The sequence below is a fragment of the Pristis pectinata genome, chromosome 6 (genome assembly GCF_009764475.1).
Source record: "Pristis pectinata isolate sPriPec2 chromosome 6, sPriPec2.1.pri, whole genome shotgun sequence".
In the NCBI taxonomy this organism is placed as follows: domain Eukaryota; kingdom Metazoa; phylum Chordata; class Chondrichthyes; order Rhinopristiformes; family Pristidae; genus Pristis; species Pristis pectinata.
Window position 1 is genome coordinate 5,549,670 of NC_067410.1, and position 19,356 is coordinate 5,569,025.

Genomic DNA, 19,356 nt, shown 5'->3' on the forward strand with positions numbered 1-19,356 from the left:
TTAGATTGTCCAGCTCCAGTTGAACCTGTCTCCACTAATCCCCAGGCAATGCATTCACAGCCCAACCTCTCTCCGTGTAGAGAAGTGTTTTCCGCAAGTCACTTTGGGTTCTTCTGCGAATCGCCTTCACTCTGTGTCCCCCAGCTCTTGATGGCTCCTCCACCAATAGGAACACAGTCTCTCTGTCTATTCTGTCCAATCCCCTGGCAACCTCCGTTATTCCAAGGAAATCACCAACTTCTCCATGCTTCCCACGCGACTAAAGCTCCTCATCTTTTGGGATCATTCCAGTAAATCCATCTGCATCAAGGAGGCCATTTGGCCCATCAAGCTGATGCTAGCTCTCCGTTGAACAATCCCATCAGTTCCATTACCTGGCCTGGGAGAGTCACGGAAACAGGTGCTTCGGCCAAACTGCGCTCCCCTGGATAAAACCCACGTGGCCACAGGGATAGCGTGCAAATTCCATGCAGACAGCACTGGAGGTCGGAATCAAACCAGGGTCCCTGGAGCTGCGAGGCAGCAGCTCTAGATGAAGGGTCTCGACCCGGAATGTCGACTGTCCACTCCCCTCCACGGTAGTGTAGTGGTTAGCATAACACTTTACAGCGCCAGCGACCTGGGTTCAATTCCGGCCGCTGTCTGTGAGGAGTTTGTACGTTCTCCCCGTGTGTCTGCGTGGGTTTCCTCCGGGTGCTCCGGTTTCCTACCACGTTCCAAAGACGTACGGGTTAGGAAGTTGTGGGCATGCTATGTTGGTGCCGGAAGCGTGGTGACACTTGTGGGCTGCCCCCAGAACACACTACGCAAAAGATGTATTTCACCGTGTGTTTCGATGTACATGTGACTAATAAAGAAATCTTATCTTATGCTGCTTGACCCTCTGAGTTCCTCCAGCAAATTCTTTTTTGCCCCAGATTCTAGCCTCTTGTATCTCCAATGACCAGCACTTGGTCCATCCCCTTCTATGTGTTGGCAATTCAAGTGCTCGTCTGGATACTTAAATGTTGTGAAAGTCTCTGCCTCCACCACCCCCTCAGGCAGTGTGTTCCAGATTCCAACTGCCTTCTGAGTGAAAAAATTCCTCCTCACATCCCCTCTTTGCCCATTGAGGGCGATGGGGAACTGGCACAGGTGAGGCCAACAGAGATCAGCCACAATCATATTGGTGGGGCAGGATTGAGGGGCCAAGTGGCCTACTCCTGCCTCCTCTGCTCCAAGGAAACTAAACCCAGCCTATCCACTGACACAAAAAGTTCTGCAGAGGCTGGAATCCGGAGCAATGCACACAAAGTGCTGGAGGAACTCAGCAGGTCAGGCAGCATCTATAGAGGGAAATAAACAGTCGACGTTCCGGGTCGAGACCCTTCATCAGGACTGGAAAGGAAGAGGGCAGAAGCCAGAATAAGGTGGGGGAGGGGGGGAGCACACGCAGGCAGGTGATAGGTGAGTCCAGGTGAGAAGGGGTAGGTGGGTAGGTGGGGGAGGGGGGGAGAAGATGTAATAAGCTGAGAGGTGAGAAGTAGAAGAGGCCAAGGGCTGAAGAAGAAGGAATCCGGTAGGAGAGGGTGGTGGGCCTTGGAATAAAGGATGGGGGAGGGAAGGAGAGGAGATGGGCAGGTCATCAAGGCGGGGGGGAGGGAGCCATGGGAATAAGGGAAGACAAAGGAGTGGGGTGGGGGGGTGGAAGGAGAAGAAGGGGAGGGGTTACCGTAAGTTGGAGAAATTGCTGTTGAGGCCGTCAGGTTGGAGACTCCCAAGGCGGAATATGAGGTGTTGTTCCTCCAACCTGCATCTGTCCTCAACGTGGCAGTAGAGGAGCCCATCCAGTCTCAGCTTCTAAGTGAAACAGTCCATCCCAGGCAACATCTTGGTGAAACAACAAACAGTCTGCTGGAGGAACTCAGCGGGTCGAGCAGCATCTGTGGGGGGAAAGGAATTGTCGACGTTGTCCTCACAGATGCTGCTCGACCTGCTGAGTTCCCCCAGCAGGTTCATTGTGGCTCCAGATTCCAATCTCAACATCTTGGGGAATCCCCTCTATCCCCTCTCCACCTGGAAACTCCATCTTGAAACCTTTCAATCTCTGAATCCTTTAAGCTGGTCTGTATAAACAACCTCTGGAGAAACACTTGGTCTCCAGATAAATTCCTGCCTCCCTTCCTCCTCGTTATGTTAAGCTCAGCTGATGATGGAAGATTTCAGAACAGCTGGAATTTTGTTTGATAAATCCAAGGATACCAATCATCTGTGTGCTGTTCTGGAAGTTAAATGTCTTCTTCCAGTTCCTTAATATTCTCTGTACTCGATGGAGTTCAGAAGGATGAGGGGAGATCTCATTGAAACCTACCGGATACTGAAGGGCCTGGATAGAGTGGACGTGGAGAGGATGTCTCCGTCAGTGGGAGAGTCCAGGATCTGAGGGCACAGCCTTCTAGTCTGTCCCTTTAGAACTGAAATGAAGAGGAATTTCTTCAGCCAGAGGGTGGTGAATCTGTGGAATTCATTGCCACAGATAGCTGTGGAAGCCAAGTCATTGGGTGTGTTTAAGGCAGAGATTGATAGGTTCTTGGTTGGGAAGGGGGTTAAGGATTACGGGGAGAATGGGGTTGAAAAAAAATCAGCCATGATCGAATGGCGGAGCAGACTCGATGGGCCAAATGGCCTAATTCTGCTCCTATATCTTATGTTACTCCAATTCCTTAATATTCTCCTGTGAGGCATAGAACATAGTACAGCACAAGAACAAGCCATTCATGTGCCTGTCTTAGAGCCTCTTAAATGCCTCTATTGTATCTGCCTCCAGCCTCACCCCGGCAGTGCATTCCAGGCACCCATCACTCTCTGTGGGGCGCAGAAACTTGCCCCGCACATCTCCTTTGAACGTTCCCCCCCCTCACCTTCAGTGCATGCCCTCTAGCATTGGACATTTTGACCCTGGGAGAAAAGATACCAGCTGCCTTCTCTGAGGCAGTCCAATTGCTGCTTCTGTGAAGGACTTCACTTGGTGTTGAAGCCCCTTCTCGTTGCCGTGTTGACAGGGATGTTGTGCCTCCACAGGAATGCCGAGTGTTGAACGACACGGCCATGGTTTGCAAAGCCCCCTCCATCGCAGACGGCGGGCGCAACTCGTTGGACAGCCCGGCTCAGCCAGACGAGGTGGGCTTCGTCATGGATAACGTTCAGTCAGTGCTCATCATCAACGGGACAGGATTCACCTACTACCCTGATCCCTCCTTCGAGCTGCTGAGTCCCTCTGGGTCACTGGAGCTGAAGCCCAGCTCCCCGGTTATACTGAAGGTGAGAAGGGAGGCTGAGTTTCATTGTTGTGTCCGGGGGGGGGGGGGGGTGACTGTCTGAGTGGGTGGTCAGGGTACGAGGGAGGCGGTGGGGATTGGGCACTGGGGGTCCGACGGGAAGGTGGGGAGTGAAGGCCAAGATCTGGTCAACCGTGATCTGAATGAATGGCAGAGCGTACGTGAGGGACCGACTGTTGCTGTCTGCCGATTGTTGAAGGCCAGAGGTGGACTGTTGCCGAAGGCCGATTGTTGCTGAGGGTCAGAGGCTGACTGTTACTGTTGGCCAGTGGCCGACTGCTGTTGGTCAGGGGCTGGCTGTTGTTGCCAATGTGTTGCCAAAAACCAGGTGTTACCAAAGGACTGTTGTTGAGGATCAGAGGCCGATTCTTGGTGAAGGCCGACTTGTTGTTGAAGGCCAGGGACTGACTGTTGGTGAAGGCTGATTGTTGCTGAGGGTCAGAGGATAACTGTTGAAGGCTGATTGTTTGTGGTTCAGAGGCCGACTGTTGGTAAAGACCGACATTTGGTGGTCAGAGGGTGACTGTTGGTGAAGGCCGACTGTTACTGAGGATCAGAGGCCTGGTGAAGGCCGACTGTTGGTGAAGGCCATTGCCTCTATGTATGGAAGATGCAGATGGGGATCTTGATCAAGCCCCTTCACCAACAATCAGCCTTCACCAACAGTCGACCTCTGACCTTCACCAACAGTCGGCCTTCACCAACAGTCGACCTCTGACCCTCACCAACAGTCCGCCGTCAGGCTAAGGTACAGTGGGACTCTCTAAACAAAGCAGTGATTTATTCTTCCTCCTCTCCGTGAGGCACTGCAGAGTTGGCACCTCTCGCGGACAGCATGCCTGCTCCCCCGTGCTCTGCCAACTGTTTACCCTCCGGATACCAGAATAGACTCTCCTTTCTGCCTTCCTTGTAGGGGCGGAACTTGATACCCAGTGCGCCAGGCAACGTCAAGCTGAACTACACGGTGTTGATCGGGGACAACCCCTGCGTGCTGACGGTCTCGGAGACTCAGCTCCTGTGTGAACCTCCCAACCTGACCGGCGAGCATAAAGTCTTGGTGAGTGTGGATGGTGTTGATCACGGTGGTGGGCGGGGTGGGGTCCATGGAGGTCTCCCCACAGGCCCAGACGGAGAACCATTTCAGCTGCTGTTAACCCTCCCTCCCTGATGTGTGTGTGTGTGTGTCTGTGTCTGTGTCTGTGTGGGTGTGTCTGCGTGTGTGTGTCTGTGTCTGTGTTGGTGTGTCTGCATGTGTGTGTGTGGGTGTGTGTGTGTCTGTGTCTATGTTTGTGTGTGTCTGTGTGTGTCTGTGTGCATGTGTGTCTGTGTGTGTGTCTGTGTGCATGTCTTTGTGTGTGTGTATGCATGTCTGTGTGTCTCTGTATGTCTGTGTGTGTGTATGTCTGTGTGTCTCTGTATGTATGTATTTGTGTGTATTTGTGTGTGTCTGTGTGCGTGTGTGTCTTTTGAGTGTCTGTGTGTGTGTATGTTTGTGTGTTTCTGTGTGTCTCTGTGTGTGTATGTGAAAGGACAAGAGGCCGAAAACCGTCCACCTGCATTTCTGTAGCACCCTTCACCCCCTCAGTAAGCCCCGCTGGGCTTTGCAGCCAGTGTAATACTTCAGCAAGGCTGGGAACATGGCAGTCATGGTGCACACAGCAAGATCCCACAAGCAGCTGCTTCCAATAACCTGATAATCTGTTACGGAATGGGTTATTGAATAGGGCTGCAGTGGGAGGGAGGAAGAACTGTCTTTCTGATATAGAACATAGAACGTAGAACAGTACAGCACAGGAACAGGCCCTTCGGCCCACAATGTCTGCACGGAACATGATACCAAATGGAATTAAATCCCTTCTGCCTGCACATGATCCACATCCCTCCACTCCCTGCACATTCATGTGTTTATCTAACAGCCTCTTAAACCCCACTATCGTATTTGCTTCCACCACCACCACCCCTGGCAGCCCGTTCCAGGCGCCCACCACCCTCTATGTGAAAAAAAAACTTGCCCTGCACATGCCCTTTAAACTTATTCCCTTTCACCTTAAAGCTATGCCCTCTAGCATTCAACATTTAAAAGACATTTGTATAAGTACATGGATGGGAAAGGTTAGGATAGAATATGGGCCAAAGATGGGCAAATGGGACTAGCTTGGTGGGCACCATGGTCGGCATGGATGAGTTGGGCTGAAGGGCCTGTTTCCGTGCTGTGTTACTCTCTGACTTCGAACCTGGGAAAAAGATTCTGGCTGTCTACCCTATCGATGCCTCTCGTCGTTTTACGAAGGAAATGGAATTTGGGCTTGTGGTTCTGCGCACAGGAGAGAAAATGAGCATGAACTCTGTGATGGAATTGAAATTATTTGGAGCAGACAGCTAATGCTACTACCCCTGGCAGCCTTATCTTTGAACCAGAGTAATGGGGTCTTTTCTGTCTGCCTTGGGGCACAGAAGTAGCCTGATATCTCAACCAAGCATGTGTCGCTGGAGGTTACAGACTAGACTGCTGGCTTCCAGCCTGTGGACATGATTGGTGGTAGATCTGGGTGTAGTTTTGTTGGGTGAAGTAATGTGCAACACATTTTATTGTCTCCATTGTTCCCCTGAGTTCAACCTGGTCAGCACCGTCTCCTAAGCACTAGTGGCAGGTGCATGGGAGCACCACCACTTGCAGGTCCCCCGAGTCAAGCACCATCTTGACTTGGTAATTGGCTTATTATTGTCACATGTACTAAGACGCAGTGAAAAGCTTTTGTTTGCGTGCCACCCAGACAGATCATTCCGTACATAAGTACATCCAGGTAGTACAAAAAGGAAAACAGAATGCAGAATGTAGTGGTGCAGTTACAGAGAAAGTGCAGTGCAGGTAGACAATAAGGTGCAAGGGTCATGACGAGGTAGATTGTGAGGTCAAGCGTCCATCTTATCATACTAAGGGACCGTTCAGTAGTCTTATAACAATGGGATAGAAGTTGTCAAGCCTGGTGGTACGTGTTCTCAAGCTTTTGAATCTTCTGCCCAGCGGGAGATGGGAGAAGAAAGAATGTCTGGGCCCCTGATTATGTTGGCTGCTTTCCCGAGGAGCAGCTGGTTTCTGCGATGGATTGGGCTGCATTCACAATTCTCTGCAATTTCTTGCAATCACGGGCGGAGCAGTTGCCATTGCCAAGCTGTGATGTAAAACACTATGATGCTAGAGGAACTCAGCAGGCCAGACAGCATCCGCGGAGAAGGGTCCTGACCGGAAATGTTGACTGCCTGCTTTTCTCCACAGATGCTGCCTGGCCTGTTGAGTTCCTCCAGCATCATCGTGTTTTTCATCTAGATTCCAGCATCTGCGATGGATTGGGCTGCATTCACAATTCTCTGCAATTTCTTGCAATCACGGGCGGAGCAGTTGCCATTGCCAAGCTGTGATATAAAACACTATGATGCTAGAGGAACTCAGCAGGCCAGACAGCATCCGCGGAGAAGGGTCCTGACCGGAAATGTTGACTGCCTGCTTTTCTCCACAGATGCTGCCTGGCCTGTTGAGTTCCTCCAGCATCATCGTGTTTTTCATCTAGATTCCAGCATCTGCAGTCCTTTGTTTCTCAAACTGATGCATCCGTGTAGGATACTTTCTATGGTGCATCTGTAAAAATGAAATATTTTGCTGCTTTGTTCTCTGCCAAACACTCACCAGAGGACCACAGCGGTTCAAAAAGTCTGCTCACCGCCACCATTTCATGGGCATTTAGAGATGGGTAGTAAGTGCTGGAGCTGCCAACGATGCCAGCTCCCAATCAACGTTGTTGCAAGGCCAAAGTCGATGACCACATAGGGTGGGGATGATCCCAATGTGTTCGGAAGTTTGGAGATGCAGGAGACTACAGATGCTAGAATCTGTGGAGCAAAAATAATCTGCTGGCGGAACTCAGCGAGTCAGGCAGCATCTGTGGAGGGAAATGGACAGTCTACATTTTGGGTCGAGACCCTTCATCTTGAAAGAGTAGAGGAGAGATAGCCAGTGTAAAGAGTTGAAGAGGATAGGTGGAGCAAGAGCTGGCAGGCGATAGGTGGATCCAGGTGAGGAGGGGTGATGGGCAGATGGGGGAGGGGGGAGTGGGGATGGTGACAGAGGCTGGGAGGTGATAGGTGGAGGTGACAAAGGGCTGCAGATGATGGGATCTGACAGGAGAGGAAGGTGGAGCGTGGAATCAAATAAGGGAGGCGGAGAAGGCAGATGGGAACAGTGGAGGGAGGGGACCCAGTGGGAGGAGTGTGTGGGTGATGGGCAGATGGGAGTTGGTGGGGGAGGGGAAAGAAACTGGGTGATTGGGGGGGGGGGCGGGGTGGGCGGGAGGCTTTGGAAAGGAGGCTGTGAGTGAGAGAGCCTGGGTAGATCAGAAGGAAAGAGAAAGGAACGGAAGGGGAGAAGGTTTCCTGAAGTTGGAGAATTCAACGTTCATGCCGTCGGGTTGTAGACTACCCAGGAGGAATATGAGGGGCTGTCCGGAAATTTTGCCACCCATCACCACTTCTACTTTATTGACAAGCTGACTTTGCTTCCCCACAAAGGAAGTTGTTGTCCATCTGCAAAATTCCTGCAAGGATTGTATTCTGAAATCCTTCTGAGGCTGTAACACCGAAAGTTATTCATTCCCTTCACATCCTCCGGGTCCTCACCTATGCGCTCGGAGTCTGTGGTGGCTCAGGTGGATTTAGTGAATGAAACCCAATAATAGACTTCACAGAAATCCACTGGCTGGCTTTGCTGCAGAGGGGATTTAGGTTGGCTTCATGGGGGCCTGGTTTAGCTCTCTGGCAATGGACAGAGCTGGCCGCCTTCTCAAAGCTCATTTCCTTCTGAGAACCTCTCCCAGACTTGCTTCTAGGTTTATTTAGTTACTTAAATTCCTCAGCTACCGAGATGGGATTCGAACTCATGCCTTCTGGATCAGTGGTCCAACTGTTTGGATCCTGATCCTGTAACCTAGCAACTGTGCTACTGTAGCTGGTCCACTGTGGCCATTGGTCGTAAGGCCAGCTTTTATTCCCTATCTCCAACTGCCCTTCAGAAGGTGGTGGTGAGTTTTTGATGAAATTGAACAGATTGCTGAGTTACTTCAATGAGTTTAGAGTCATAGATAAAACATACCAGTTAAGGGCGACAGATTTCTGACCCTGGTAGATACATACTTATGAGCCAGGTAGGCTTTTTAAATTGGTTTAGAATTGTCACATGTACTGACGTACAGTGAAAATCTTGTCTTGCATACTGTTCATACAGATCAATTCATTACACAGTGCATTGAGTTAGTACAGGGTAAAAACAATAAAAGAATGCAGAATAAAGTGTTACAGTACAGAGAAAGTGCAGTGCAGGCAGACAGTAAAGTGCAAGGTCACAACAAGGTAGATTGTGAGGTTAAAAGTCCATCTTGTCGTACCAAGCAGCCATTCAATAGTCTTATAACAGTGGGATAGAAGCTGTCCTTGAGCCTGGTGGTACGTGCTTTCAGGCTTTTGTATCTTCTGCCCGATGGGAGGGGGGAGAAGAGAGAATGTCCGGGGTGAGTGGGGTCTTTGATTATGCTGGCTGCTTTACCGAGGCAGCGAGAAGTATAGACAAGAGTCCATGGAGGGGAGGCTGGTTTCCGTGATGCGCTGGGCTGTGTCTACAACTCTCTGCAGTTTCTTGCTGTCCTGGGCAGAGCAGTTGCCGTACCAAGCCGTGATGCACCCGGATAGGATGCTTTCTATGCTGCATCTATAAAAACTTTCTGGTTTCATAGTCACCATATGGACATTAGTTTTTTTAAAATTCTATATTCCAGAATTACAGAACATTTAGAATCATAGAGTTGTACAGTATAGGAAGAGGCCCCTTTGGCCCACTATGTCTATGCTGACCATCATGCCTATTCATACTAACCCCACTCGCCTGCATCAGTACCATGTCCCTCTCTGCCCTGCTTGTTCAAGTACCTGTCCAGATGCCTCTTAAATGTTGTTACTGTTCCTGCCTCCACCACCTCCTCTGGCAGCTCATTCCAGACACCAACCTCAGATTTACCTCAGATCTCCTTTAAACTTCCTCTCTCTCACCTTAAACCTATGTCCTCCAGTTTCAGACGCCCCTACCCTGGGACATGGACTCTATCTACCCTATCTATGCCTCCCATAATTTTGCATACCTCTATCACATCGTCTCTCAGCCTCCTTCACTCCATGGATAACAGTCCCAACCTATCCAATCTCTCCTGATAACTCAAGCCCTCTAATCCAAGTAACGTCTTTGTGAATCCTTTCTGCACCCTCTCTAGTTTAATCACATCCTTCCTGTAGTGTGGTTACCAGGACTGCGCACAATACTCCAATTGCAGCCTATCCAATGCTACACCAATGCTTATGACACAAAGAGACCATTCAGCCCATCATAGTTCCCCAGCCTAATCCCACCCCCTGCACTGGATCTACAACCCTGCAGGTCATGGCTCCCCGGATACACATCCAAGTTAAATTTCAATGTGCTGAGTGTTTCTGTCTCCATCCCTCTGTCAGGCAGTGAGTTCCAGACCCACACTGCCCTCAAGGGGAAAAAATCTTTCCCACCACTCCCCTAAATTTGCTACCAATTATGTTAAGTCTGTGTCTCCTAATTTGTAGCCCATCTGCTAAGGAAGTAGATAAAATAAGATATCTTTATTAGTCACATGTACATCGAAACACACAGTGAAATGCATCTTTGCACAGAGTGTTCTGGGGGCAGCCCGCAAGTGTCACCACGCTTCCGGCGCCAACATAGCATGCCCACAACTTCCTAATCCGTACGTCCTTAGAATGTGGGAGGAAACCGGAGCACCCGGAGGAAACCCACGCAGACACAGGGAGAACATACAAACTCCTTACAGACAGCGACCGGAATTGAACCCAGGTCGCTGGTGCTGTAATAGCATTACACTAACCGCTACACTACCGTGTCTCAGCCCCTCATTATTTTAATTACCTCAAATGTCCCACTTCAGTCTCCCCTGTTCCATAGAAACTAATCCCAGTTTATCTGATCTTTCCTCTAAACTCTAAGTCTCCAGTCCTGGCAACACCCTCATAAATCTCCTCTGCACCCTCTCCAGTGCAATCACACCCGTCCTGTAATGTGTTGACCAGGACTGTGTGCAGTACTCAAGCTGTGACTTAACTCGAGTTGGATATGGTTCTAGCTTAACATCCCACTTCTTATATGGGAGAGTGTCCTGGGGACTTTGTAAACACCTTATTGACCTGCCCTACTGCTTTAAAAAATCTTGGGACGTATACATCAAGATCCCTCTGTTTATCCACACCACTCAATGTCCTCCCATTTATTGTATATTCCCTCATCTTATTCCAGTTCCCCAAATTCATCATTCCCCCCCCTTCTCTGGATTAACTTCTATTTGTTATTTTTCTTCCCCATGGACTGAACTTTCTGTATTGTCCTGCATATTGCCTTCACCTTCACTATAAACCACACAGATCAATTTTTGTTTCATCTCGAAACATCCTTCTCATTTTGGTCTAAATCATTGACATATATTACAGAAAGCTAGCACACGACCAAGTACTGAGTCCCGTGGAACCCTAGTCGCAGTTATATGGTCTCTCTGTCTCTCTCTCTCTCTCTCACACACACACACACACACACACACACACACACACACACACACACACACACACACACACACACACACACACACACACACACACCTCCACCATTAATCTTTTGCTTCATATCACTGAACCAATTTTGGATCCAGACACAAGAGACTGCAGATGCTGGAATACCTCCTCTCTCCACCTTAATCCTGATGCAGGCTTTCGACCTGAAACGTTGACAGTTCCTCTTCCCCCACAGGTACTGCTCGACCCTCTGAGTTCCTTCAGCAGAATTTTTATTGATTCAGTTTGCCACTCTCCTTTAAGTCCATGGGCTTTTACTTTTTTTTATCAGCCTGCCATGTGGGACATCATCAAAAGCCTTGCTAAAATATATGTAGTGTCCATCAAATGCACTGCCTTCATTGGCCCTCCTTGTAACCTCCTCAAAAAGTTCAATCAAGTTCATGAGATACGATCTTCCCTTCATAAATCCCTGCTGGCCATCCCTGATTAATCTGTGTCTATCTCAATGGTTTATGCTATTCCTTGGAGTGAATTCCAATAGTTTGCCCAACAGTGAAGTTAAACAATCTTGTAATTACTGCAGTTATCGCTTTGTCCCTTTATGAAACAAAGGTCAACATTGGCAGTCTTCCAATCATCCAGTCCCTCTCCTGCAGACAGAGAGATTCGGAAAAAAAAATCTGTCAGAGTTTTTGTTTCTTATAACAGCCTGGAACATTTAACCTGAACCTGGTGATTTATCCATTTTGGTAAGCTAGTCTGGAAGGTTAGATCGCATGGGATCCAGGGAGAGTTAGTTAACTGGATTCATAATTGGCGCAATGGCAGGAAGCAGACGGTGACGGTGGAAAGTTGTTTCTCGGACTGGAGGCCCGTGACCATTTGTGTTCCACAGGGATCGGTGCTGCAACCTTTGTTGTTTGTTATTTGTATAAACAATTGGGATGTGATTGTACAAGGCATGGTTAGGAAGTCTGCAGATGACACTAACACAGGTGGTATTGTAGACAGTGAAGAAAGTTATCAAAAATTATAAGGGGATCTTGATCAGCTGGGTAAGTGGGCCGAGAAATGGTAAATGGCTTTTAATCCAGGTAACTGCAAGGTGTTGCATTTTAGGAGATCAAACCAGGGTAGGACTTATACAGTGAATGGTTTGGTCCGTGGGAACAGAGGGACCTAGGAGTGCAGGTACATAGTTCGCTGAAAGTGGCATCACTGGTAGAGAGGTTGGTGAAGAAGGTGTTTGGCACGCTGGCTTTCATCAGTCAGGGCATTGAGTACAGGAGCTGGGACGTTGTGTTGCAGTTGTACAAGATGCTGGTGACGTCGCACCTGGAGTATTGTGTTCAGTTTTGGTCGCCCCGCTATAGGAGAGACGGCATTAAGCTGGAAAGAGCACAGAGAAGATTTACGAGATTGTTGCCAGGACTGGATGGCCTGAGTTGTAGGAACAAGTTTGGCAGGCGAGGACTTTATTCCTTGGAACATAGGAGACTGAGTGGTGACCCCAGAGATGTATAAAATCATGAGGGGCATAGACAGGGTGAATGTGCACAGTCGTTTTCCAGGGGAAAGGGAACAAAAACTGGAGGGCACAGGTTTAGGGTGAGCGGGAAAGATTTAAAAGGGACCTGAGGGGCAACTTCTTCACGCAGAGGGTGGTGCTGTGTCTATGGAACGAGCTGCCAGAGGAAGTGGTGGAGGCAGATGCAATAATAACATGTAAAAGACGTTTGGATAAGCACAGGGACAGGAAAGGTGTAGAGGGATATGGGCCGAACGCGGGCAAATAGGACTAGCTTTGGTGGGCTCCTTGGTCGGCATGGACCAGTTGGGCCGAAGGTCCTGTTTCGGTGCTGTATGACTCTATGATAAGCCCCTCATTACTTCCTCTTTTGCTATGTCTATCTCACTGGATATTTTACACTCTTTCACCTTATAACATTGGCCTCATCTATTTTTCATGAAGACCGTCACAGAATATTCATTAGGAAACTTCCCACATTCTCCGTATCCATACCATAGGTTCCCGTTTTGTTCAGTAATAGGCCATAATCTTTCTTTAATTTCCTCTTGCTCTTTATATGCTTATAAAACATTACTTTGATTTACTTTACATTGAAGGACCTGAGCTTAAATTCTCAACTGCTGCTGTAGTGGGTTTGAACTTGTGACTTTGGCTTATGGGTATAGCAACCAGCACTTTGGTTAGTTATTGAACTAATATTTAAAGGCCTAGGCTATGGTGTAATTCAAATCCCACCAAGGGAAATGAGAACTTTAAATTCAATTAATTAAATAATCTGGAACTCTTTTTAAAAAAAAACAAATACTGTGGATTGTTATAAAAACCCATCTGGTTCACTGATGATCTTTAGGGGAGGACATTTGCCCGTGATCTGTCCGGCCTATAGGTGACTCCAGACCCACCAATGTTATTGATTTCTAGCTGAAATGGTCCAACAAACCCCCTGGTTCAGGGGGACACCAACAATAAATGTTGCCCTTTACTGGTATCCTGTGAGTGACAAGTGGGTGTGGGCTGTGGGTGGAGTTGCCGGGATCGAGAGCCTTGCTTTGCATTTTAAGATAAGATATGCTTATTAGTCACATGTACATCGAAACACACAATGAAATGCATCTTTTGCATAGTGTTCTGGGGAGCAGCCCGCAAGTGTCGCCAAGCTTCTGGCGCTAATATAACATGCCCACAACTTCCTAACCCGTATGTCTTTGGAATGTGGGAGGAAACCAGAGCACCCGGAGGAAACCCACACAGACACGGGGAGAACTTACAGACAGCGGCAGGAATTGAACCCGGGTCACTGGTGCTGCAATAGCGTTACGCTAACTGCTACACCACCATGCCTGTCGTACATTTTGTGGACGAGACTAGGAACTGATTTGATTTGGTTGGAATAACATGATCAGTACATGGCTGTTATATATCCATTGTTAAACGCCACTAAAAAAAATCTGCTCATTATCTCATTGTTGGTCCTGAGATCTTTCTGTGCAAGAATTGACTGCTGCCTTACAAGGGTGCTCTGATGTATTTGGAGTAATTTAATGGGTGTGAAGTGCTTTGAGATCCTGAGGTGGTGAAAGGCGATAGGGAAATGCAGGTTCATGTTGTTAGTTATTCACCAGTTTGATCAAAGGAGAGCGCCCTTGTTAACTAGTCGGTGCTTAGAGTGTGCTGCCAGTAGCTGTGACTCCTGACTGTGGCAGAGGAGTGCAGGGTGAGACAGAGTCTGTAATACCATTCAAGAGCCAATGGAACAGTAATTGTCCCGGCTGGCAATATTTCACCAGCAAGGAAGCTGGCATCTGATGGGGGACTCCACATGATCTTGTCCTACACATTAACCTGCCCAGTAAAATTTAACAGCTCATCAATTATTTCCTAATTGAGGAAAGAAGAGTCTCTTGCCTGGGTTAGGATGACAAATGGAAGGCATTAAATGGAAGGTAATAACTTTTGACCTTTTTAACGCGATCTCTCCCCCGCTGTGACGTTGATGGGCGCCTGCCGAGAGAAAGGCTCAGCCCTGGGCCCGGTGCCACTGCTGGTCCGGAGGAAGGGGAGGTTGGTCAGGCCTTTAGTGGAAGGTGGCCCGATTCCTCAGGGACCGCAGTCCTGCCAGCACGGGTCTGGACCGTGGTCACATGGTGGGGTACCTGTTGGTGGTGGGCAGTAGAATCCAAAGCTGTCCTCTTGATTACGTGTGCACACACAGACACCCGCACACATATGCACGGATGCACACATGCAAGACATGCATGCATATACACACAGACACACGCACATATGCCTGTATACACATACATACATACATGCATGCCTGTGTATATACATACACATATGCCTGTATATATAAACACACATGCCTGTATACACACACACATGCATGCCTGTATACACACACACGCCTGTGTGTATGTACACACATACACACACACACACATACACACACACACACACACTCTCTCCCATGTACAACAAACAAGCTGCTGGAGGAACTCAGCAGGTCAGATAGCATCTGTAGAAGGGAAATGGATAGGTTGATGTTTCGGCTTGAGACCGTTATATACACACACACACACACACACACACACACACACACACACACACACACACACACACACACACACTCAAGACCAGTTAACTCACCAACCCACACATCATTGGGATGTTGAGAGGAAACCGGAGCATCCGGAGAAATCCCACACAATCACAGGGAGAATGTGCAAACTCCACACAGACAACACCTGAGGTCAGGATCGAACCCAGGTCCCTGGGGCTGTGAGACAGCGGTTCTACCCGCTGCGCCACTCTGAGTATCTTCAGCATTTTCTGTTTTTAAATGATATTTTGCACTTGCAGAGCAGCAGATTGGCAGGAAATATTATTCTTTATTTGCATCTACCGAATGCTTCAAATTAAGTGGGGTTGGATGTGCTGCTGCTTTGCCTGAGCCGGGCATCCAGTGACACATGGGCAGACAGCCTGTCAAGGGCTGTAGAAAACTGCAGATCAGCCCTGATAAATGCTTAACGGCTCTGTGAAGGCATTTATTTTCCGCCTGGCTGCACCTGGCTCTAAACTCCAGATTAAAAATGGGCAGTGTGCAAATCTTGCGCAGTGGAGATCTCTGACTGTTCACTCAGCAATTCAGTCAAAGAAAGAGGAATAAAAGAGTCTGTGGTGATTGGATTTGCACCGCGTGCTTCTGTCCACAATGTTCAGTGCTCAATGCTGATGTCCCAGACACTGGGGGGTCGATAGGGATTTGCTGCATTCACTCGAAACAGCCTGCTGTCAAAGTTATTGGAATCTCAAGCTCTTACCGCTGGTAGCCTCTTCCATAATGGGTGACAGTTTTTGTTGTTGGGGGTGGGGGGGGTGGTGGGTGGAAGCACTGGGAGGGTTTCAGGATGGGATGACAGAGTGACACAAAGGCTAGAAGAGCTGCCGCCACACAGCTCCAGTGATCCCGGTTCAATCCTGACCTCCGGTGCTGTCTGCGTGTGGGTTTCTCCCACGTCCCACATCCCAAAGACATGCAGGTTGGTAGGCTAACAAGCTACTATCAATCACCTCTAGTGTAGGAGAATCAGGGTGGAGTTGGAACACAGAACATAGAACAGCACAGGAACAGGCCCTTCGGCCCACAATGTCTGTGCCAAACACGATGCCAAATTAAACTAAGTCTCTTCTGCCTGCACATGATCCAAATCCCTCCATTCCTTGTATATTCATGTGTCTATCTAACAGCCTCTTAAATGCCACTGTTGTGTCTGCTCCCACCACTCCTGGCAGCCCGTTCCAGGCACCCACCACCCAAAAAACTTGCCCCACTGCATCTCTTTTAAATTTCTCCCCTTTCACCTTAAAGCTATGCCCTCTAGCATTCAACATTTAAAAGACATTTGGATAAGTAGGTGGATAGGAGGGGTTTAGAGGGATATGGGCCAAACGCAGGCAAATAGGACTAGCTTGGTGGGCACCATGGTCGGCACAGATGAATTGGGCCGAAGGGCCTGTTTCCGTGCTGTGTTTCTCTCTGACTCCATGACTTTGAACCTGGGGAAAAGCTTCTGGCTGTCTACCCTATCGATGCCTCTTGTCATTTTACGAAGGGAGATGGAATTTGGGCTTGTGGTTCTGTGCACAGGAGAGAAAATGAGCATGAACTCTGTGATGGAATTGAAATTATTTGGAGCAGACAGCTCATGCTTGCTCGTTTACATATTTTGACGTGGAAAGAGGCTGTTCAGCCCATCAGGTTTATCCTGGCTCCCAGCAGAGCCTTCTCCCTCATTTCCTGTAGCCTATTCACTTTCATGTGCCCGCTAACTCCACCCTAGTTACCCTGACAGCCACCTACACTGGGGGCAATTTACCTATCCACCAGCATGTCTTTGGGATGTGGGAGGAAACCAGTCTGCTTGAGGTAAATCCTTGCAGAGTGAGCTTGGCTTATTATTAATGTCTGTGTCTAATAACTTAATTAGTAACAATCTGTAATAGATTAATAAAATGCTGTGTGTAGTTTGCCACTTGATGTTACACCAAAATAGAAAAGCCAGACCTGCATTTCTTCGGGAGAAACAACCATTTAGAGTCCTAGAGTCATGCAGCACAGAAACAGGCCCTTCGGCTCAAATCGTCCATGCTGACCATGATGCCCACCTAAGCTGGTCCCATTTGCCCTTATCCCTCTAAACCCTTCCTATCCATATACTTAATGAAATGTCTCTTGAATGTCGTTATTGTACCTGCCTCAACTACTTTCTCTGGCAGCTCGTTCCATACATGCACCACCCTCTGTGTGAAGAAGCTGCCCCTCAGGTCCCTTTTAAACCTTTCACCTCTCACCTTAAACCGATGCCCTCTAGTTTTTAGTTCCCCTTCCCTGGGAAAAAGACTGTGTACATTCACCCTATCTATGCCCCTCATGATTTTATACACTTTGTATATTGCTTAAATTCATGTGACTTTGCAATTAATAATATTACTAAGTTATGAATGGATTTTGTTTTTCTTCTGTTGGTGAGGTTATCTGTTCCTCATGACAGGAGAGATCAAACACAGATCGACTGATCACTTCCCAGAAAGCCTCTTCCAATTTTCAGGAGTCATCTGGTTGCCACTTTCTTTAATTCTCTGTCCCAGTCCCATGGATGGAATCAATGGTTAGGGAATAGAATTGATAGTCTTTTCCTGGGGTAGAGGAGTCTAAAACTAGAGGGCATAGGTTTGAGAGGGGAAAGACTTAAAGGGGATCTGAGAGGCAAGTTTTTCACACAGAGGGTGGTGAGTATATGGAACAAGCTACCAGAAGAAGTGGTCGAGGTGGGTACACACAACATTTAAAACATATTTGGACAGGTATGTGGATAGGAACGGTTTAGGGGAATACGGGCCAAATGCAGGCAAATGGGACTAGGTACCATGGACCAGTTGGGCTGAAGGGCCTGTTTCCGTGCTGTAAAACACTATGAATCTAAGAATAGAATACAGGCCATCCCGGGGTAATGAACAGGTTCCATTTTTACTGAAGTCTGTAAGTAAGTCGGAAAAGACACAAAGATCTCCTCCACAGGATTGTAACAAATGGGATCAAAAACACAGCAGACTGATAAGAAAGACTGAAATTTTTCCCATTATTGAGCGATCCAATACCAGAGGGCATGCGTTTAAGATGAGAGGGGGTAGGTTCAGAACAGACATGATGGGTGCGTTTTTTACTGAGAGAGTGGTGGATGCCTGGAATGCGTTGCCTGATGGGGTGGTGGAGGCAAACTCATTGCGGGCTTTGAAGAGGGGCTTGGATGGGCACATGAATGGGAGGAAAATGGAGGGATATGGGCAATCTGTAGGTAGGAGGGATTAGCTATGTCGGCACAACATTGTGGGCCGAAGGACCTGTTCTGTGCTGTACTCTTCAATGTTCTAAAGAACAATTACTAAAAGTGGAGGGAGAGAGGAGGCCAGCTCTGTCATTCGTAGGAACAAACGTATGAACGTACACCAGGCTTTTGAATTTAATAATATTATGGGAGCTCCTCCGTACGTAGGGGTGTCCATAAGTTGGGCGTTTGTAACCTGTCTGTAGAATACTGAAATATAAGCTTGTCCAGTACTGGGTAATGAACAGGTTCTGTTTTACTGACGTCCATAAGTCGATTTTGACTGTAAGTCAGAAAACACACAGAGATCTTTCTGTGATAACTGCACCTTTTGTTTGCTTACAGCAAACTTGTTGGCTAAGTTTGTTTACAACAAGCTGACTGGTTGAAATGATGCAAAGACATGTCCTCTACTCATCCACTTTAGGAAAAACAAGCTGGGCTGTGTGGAAAGGAGTAAATTAAGGCTACATTCCCCATCTGAGGATGTGCCAGAACACCTCATGTCTAACAAATTGCTTCAATTGCTGCTATTATGTCAGGTAATTTTTGCACAGTTGGGCCCCACTGGTGGCCAATAGGAAGGAAGACAGTCTTGAAGCCCTGGTTTTGTTCACACGCGACCATGGTATCTTTCACACTCACAGAAGAGGCAGACGGGGCCTCTGTTTGACGTCTCGCCTTTACAGCTTCATGTTGATTCACACAGAGGGCACAGAGCACTAACTTAAAATCATTGGGAGATTTAGCTCGAGTACCCGGATCAAGCCCTCTTCAATTCTTCCCTGGTTTTATTCATTCCTCACAGCACTGCCTTCCTTTGGCAGTGGTTCCACAGTCTGCTCACAGTGGCTAGTCGAGCTCTGGAACCTTGTAACAGCTGTGGTAATTCATCTGTGAAAATAGCAGCAAATTGTGTGTGCATATTGCCTTTGACACAGTGAGAGGTATTCAGAGTGTATTTTGGGAG

The 19,356-nt window shown here is 48.1% G+C and overlaps 1 protein-coding gene across 1 annotated transcript in view; it reads left to right on the plus strand.

Moving 5' to 3' along the window:
- The window catches only part of LOC127572138 (plexin-A1-like), a 456,000-nt gene that overhangs the window by 382,725 nt on the left and 53,919 nt on the right, over positions 1 to 19,356 (plus strand). Inside the window, 2 exon segments of the mRNA XM_052019089.1 lie at positions 3,061 to 3,300; positions 4,231 to 4,374. Of these exon segments, the coding sequence (XP_051875049.1) occupies positions 3,061 to 3,300; positions 4,231 to 4,374 (384 nt within the window).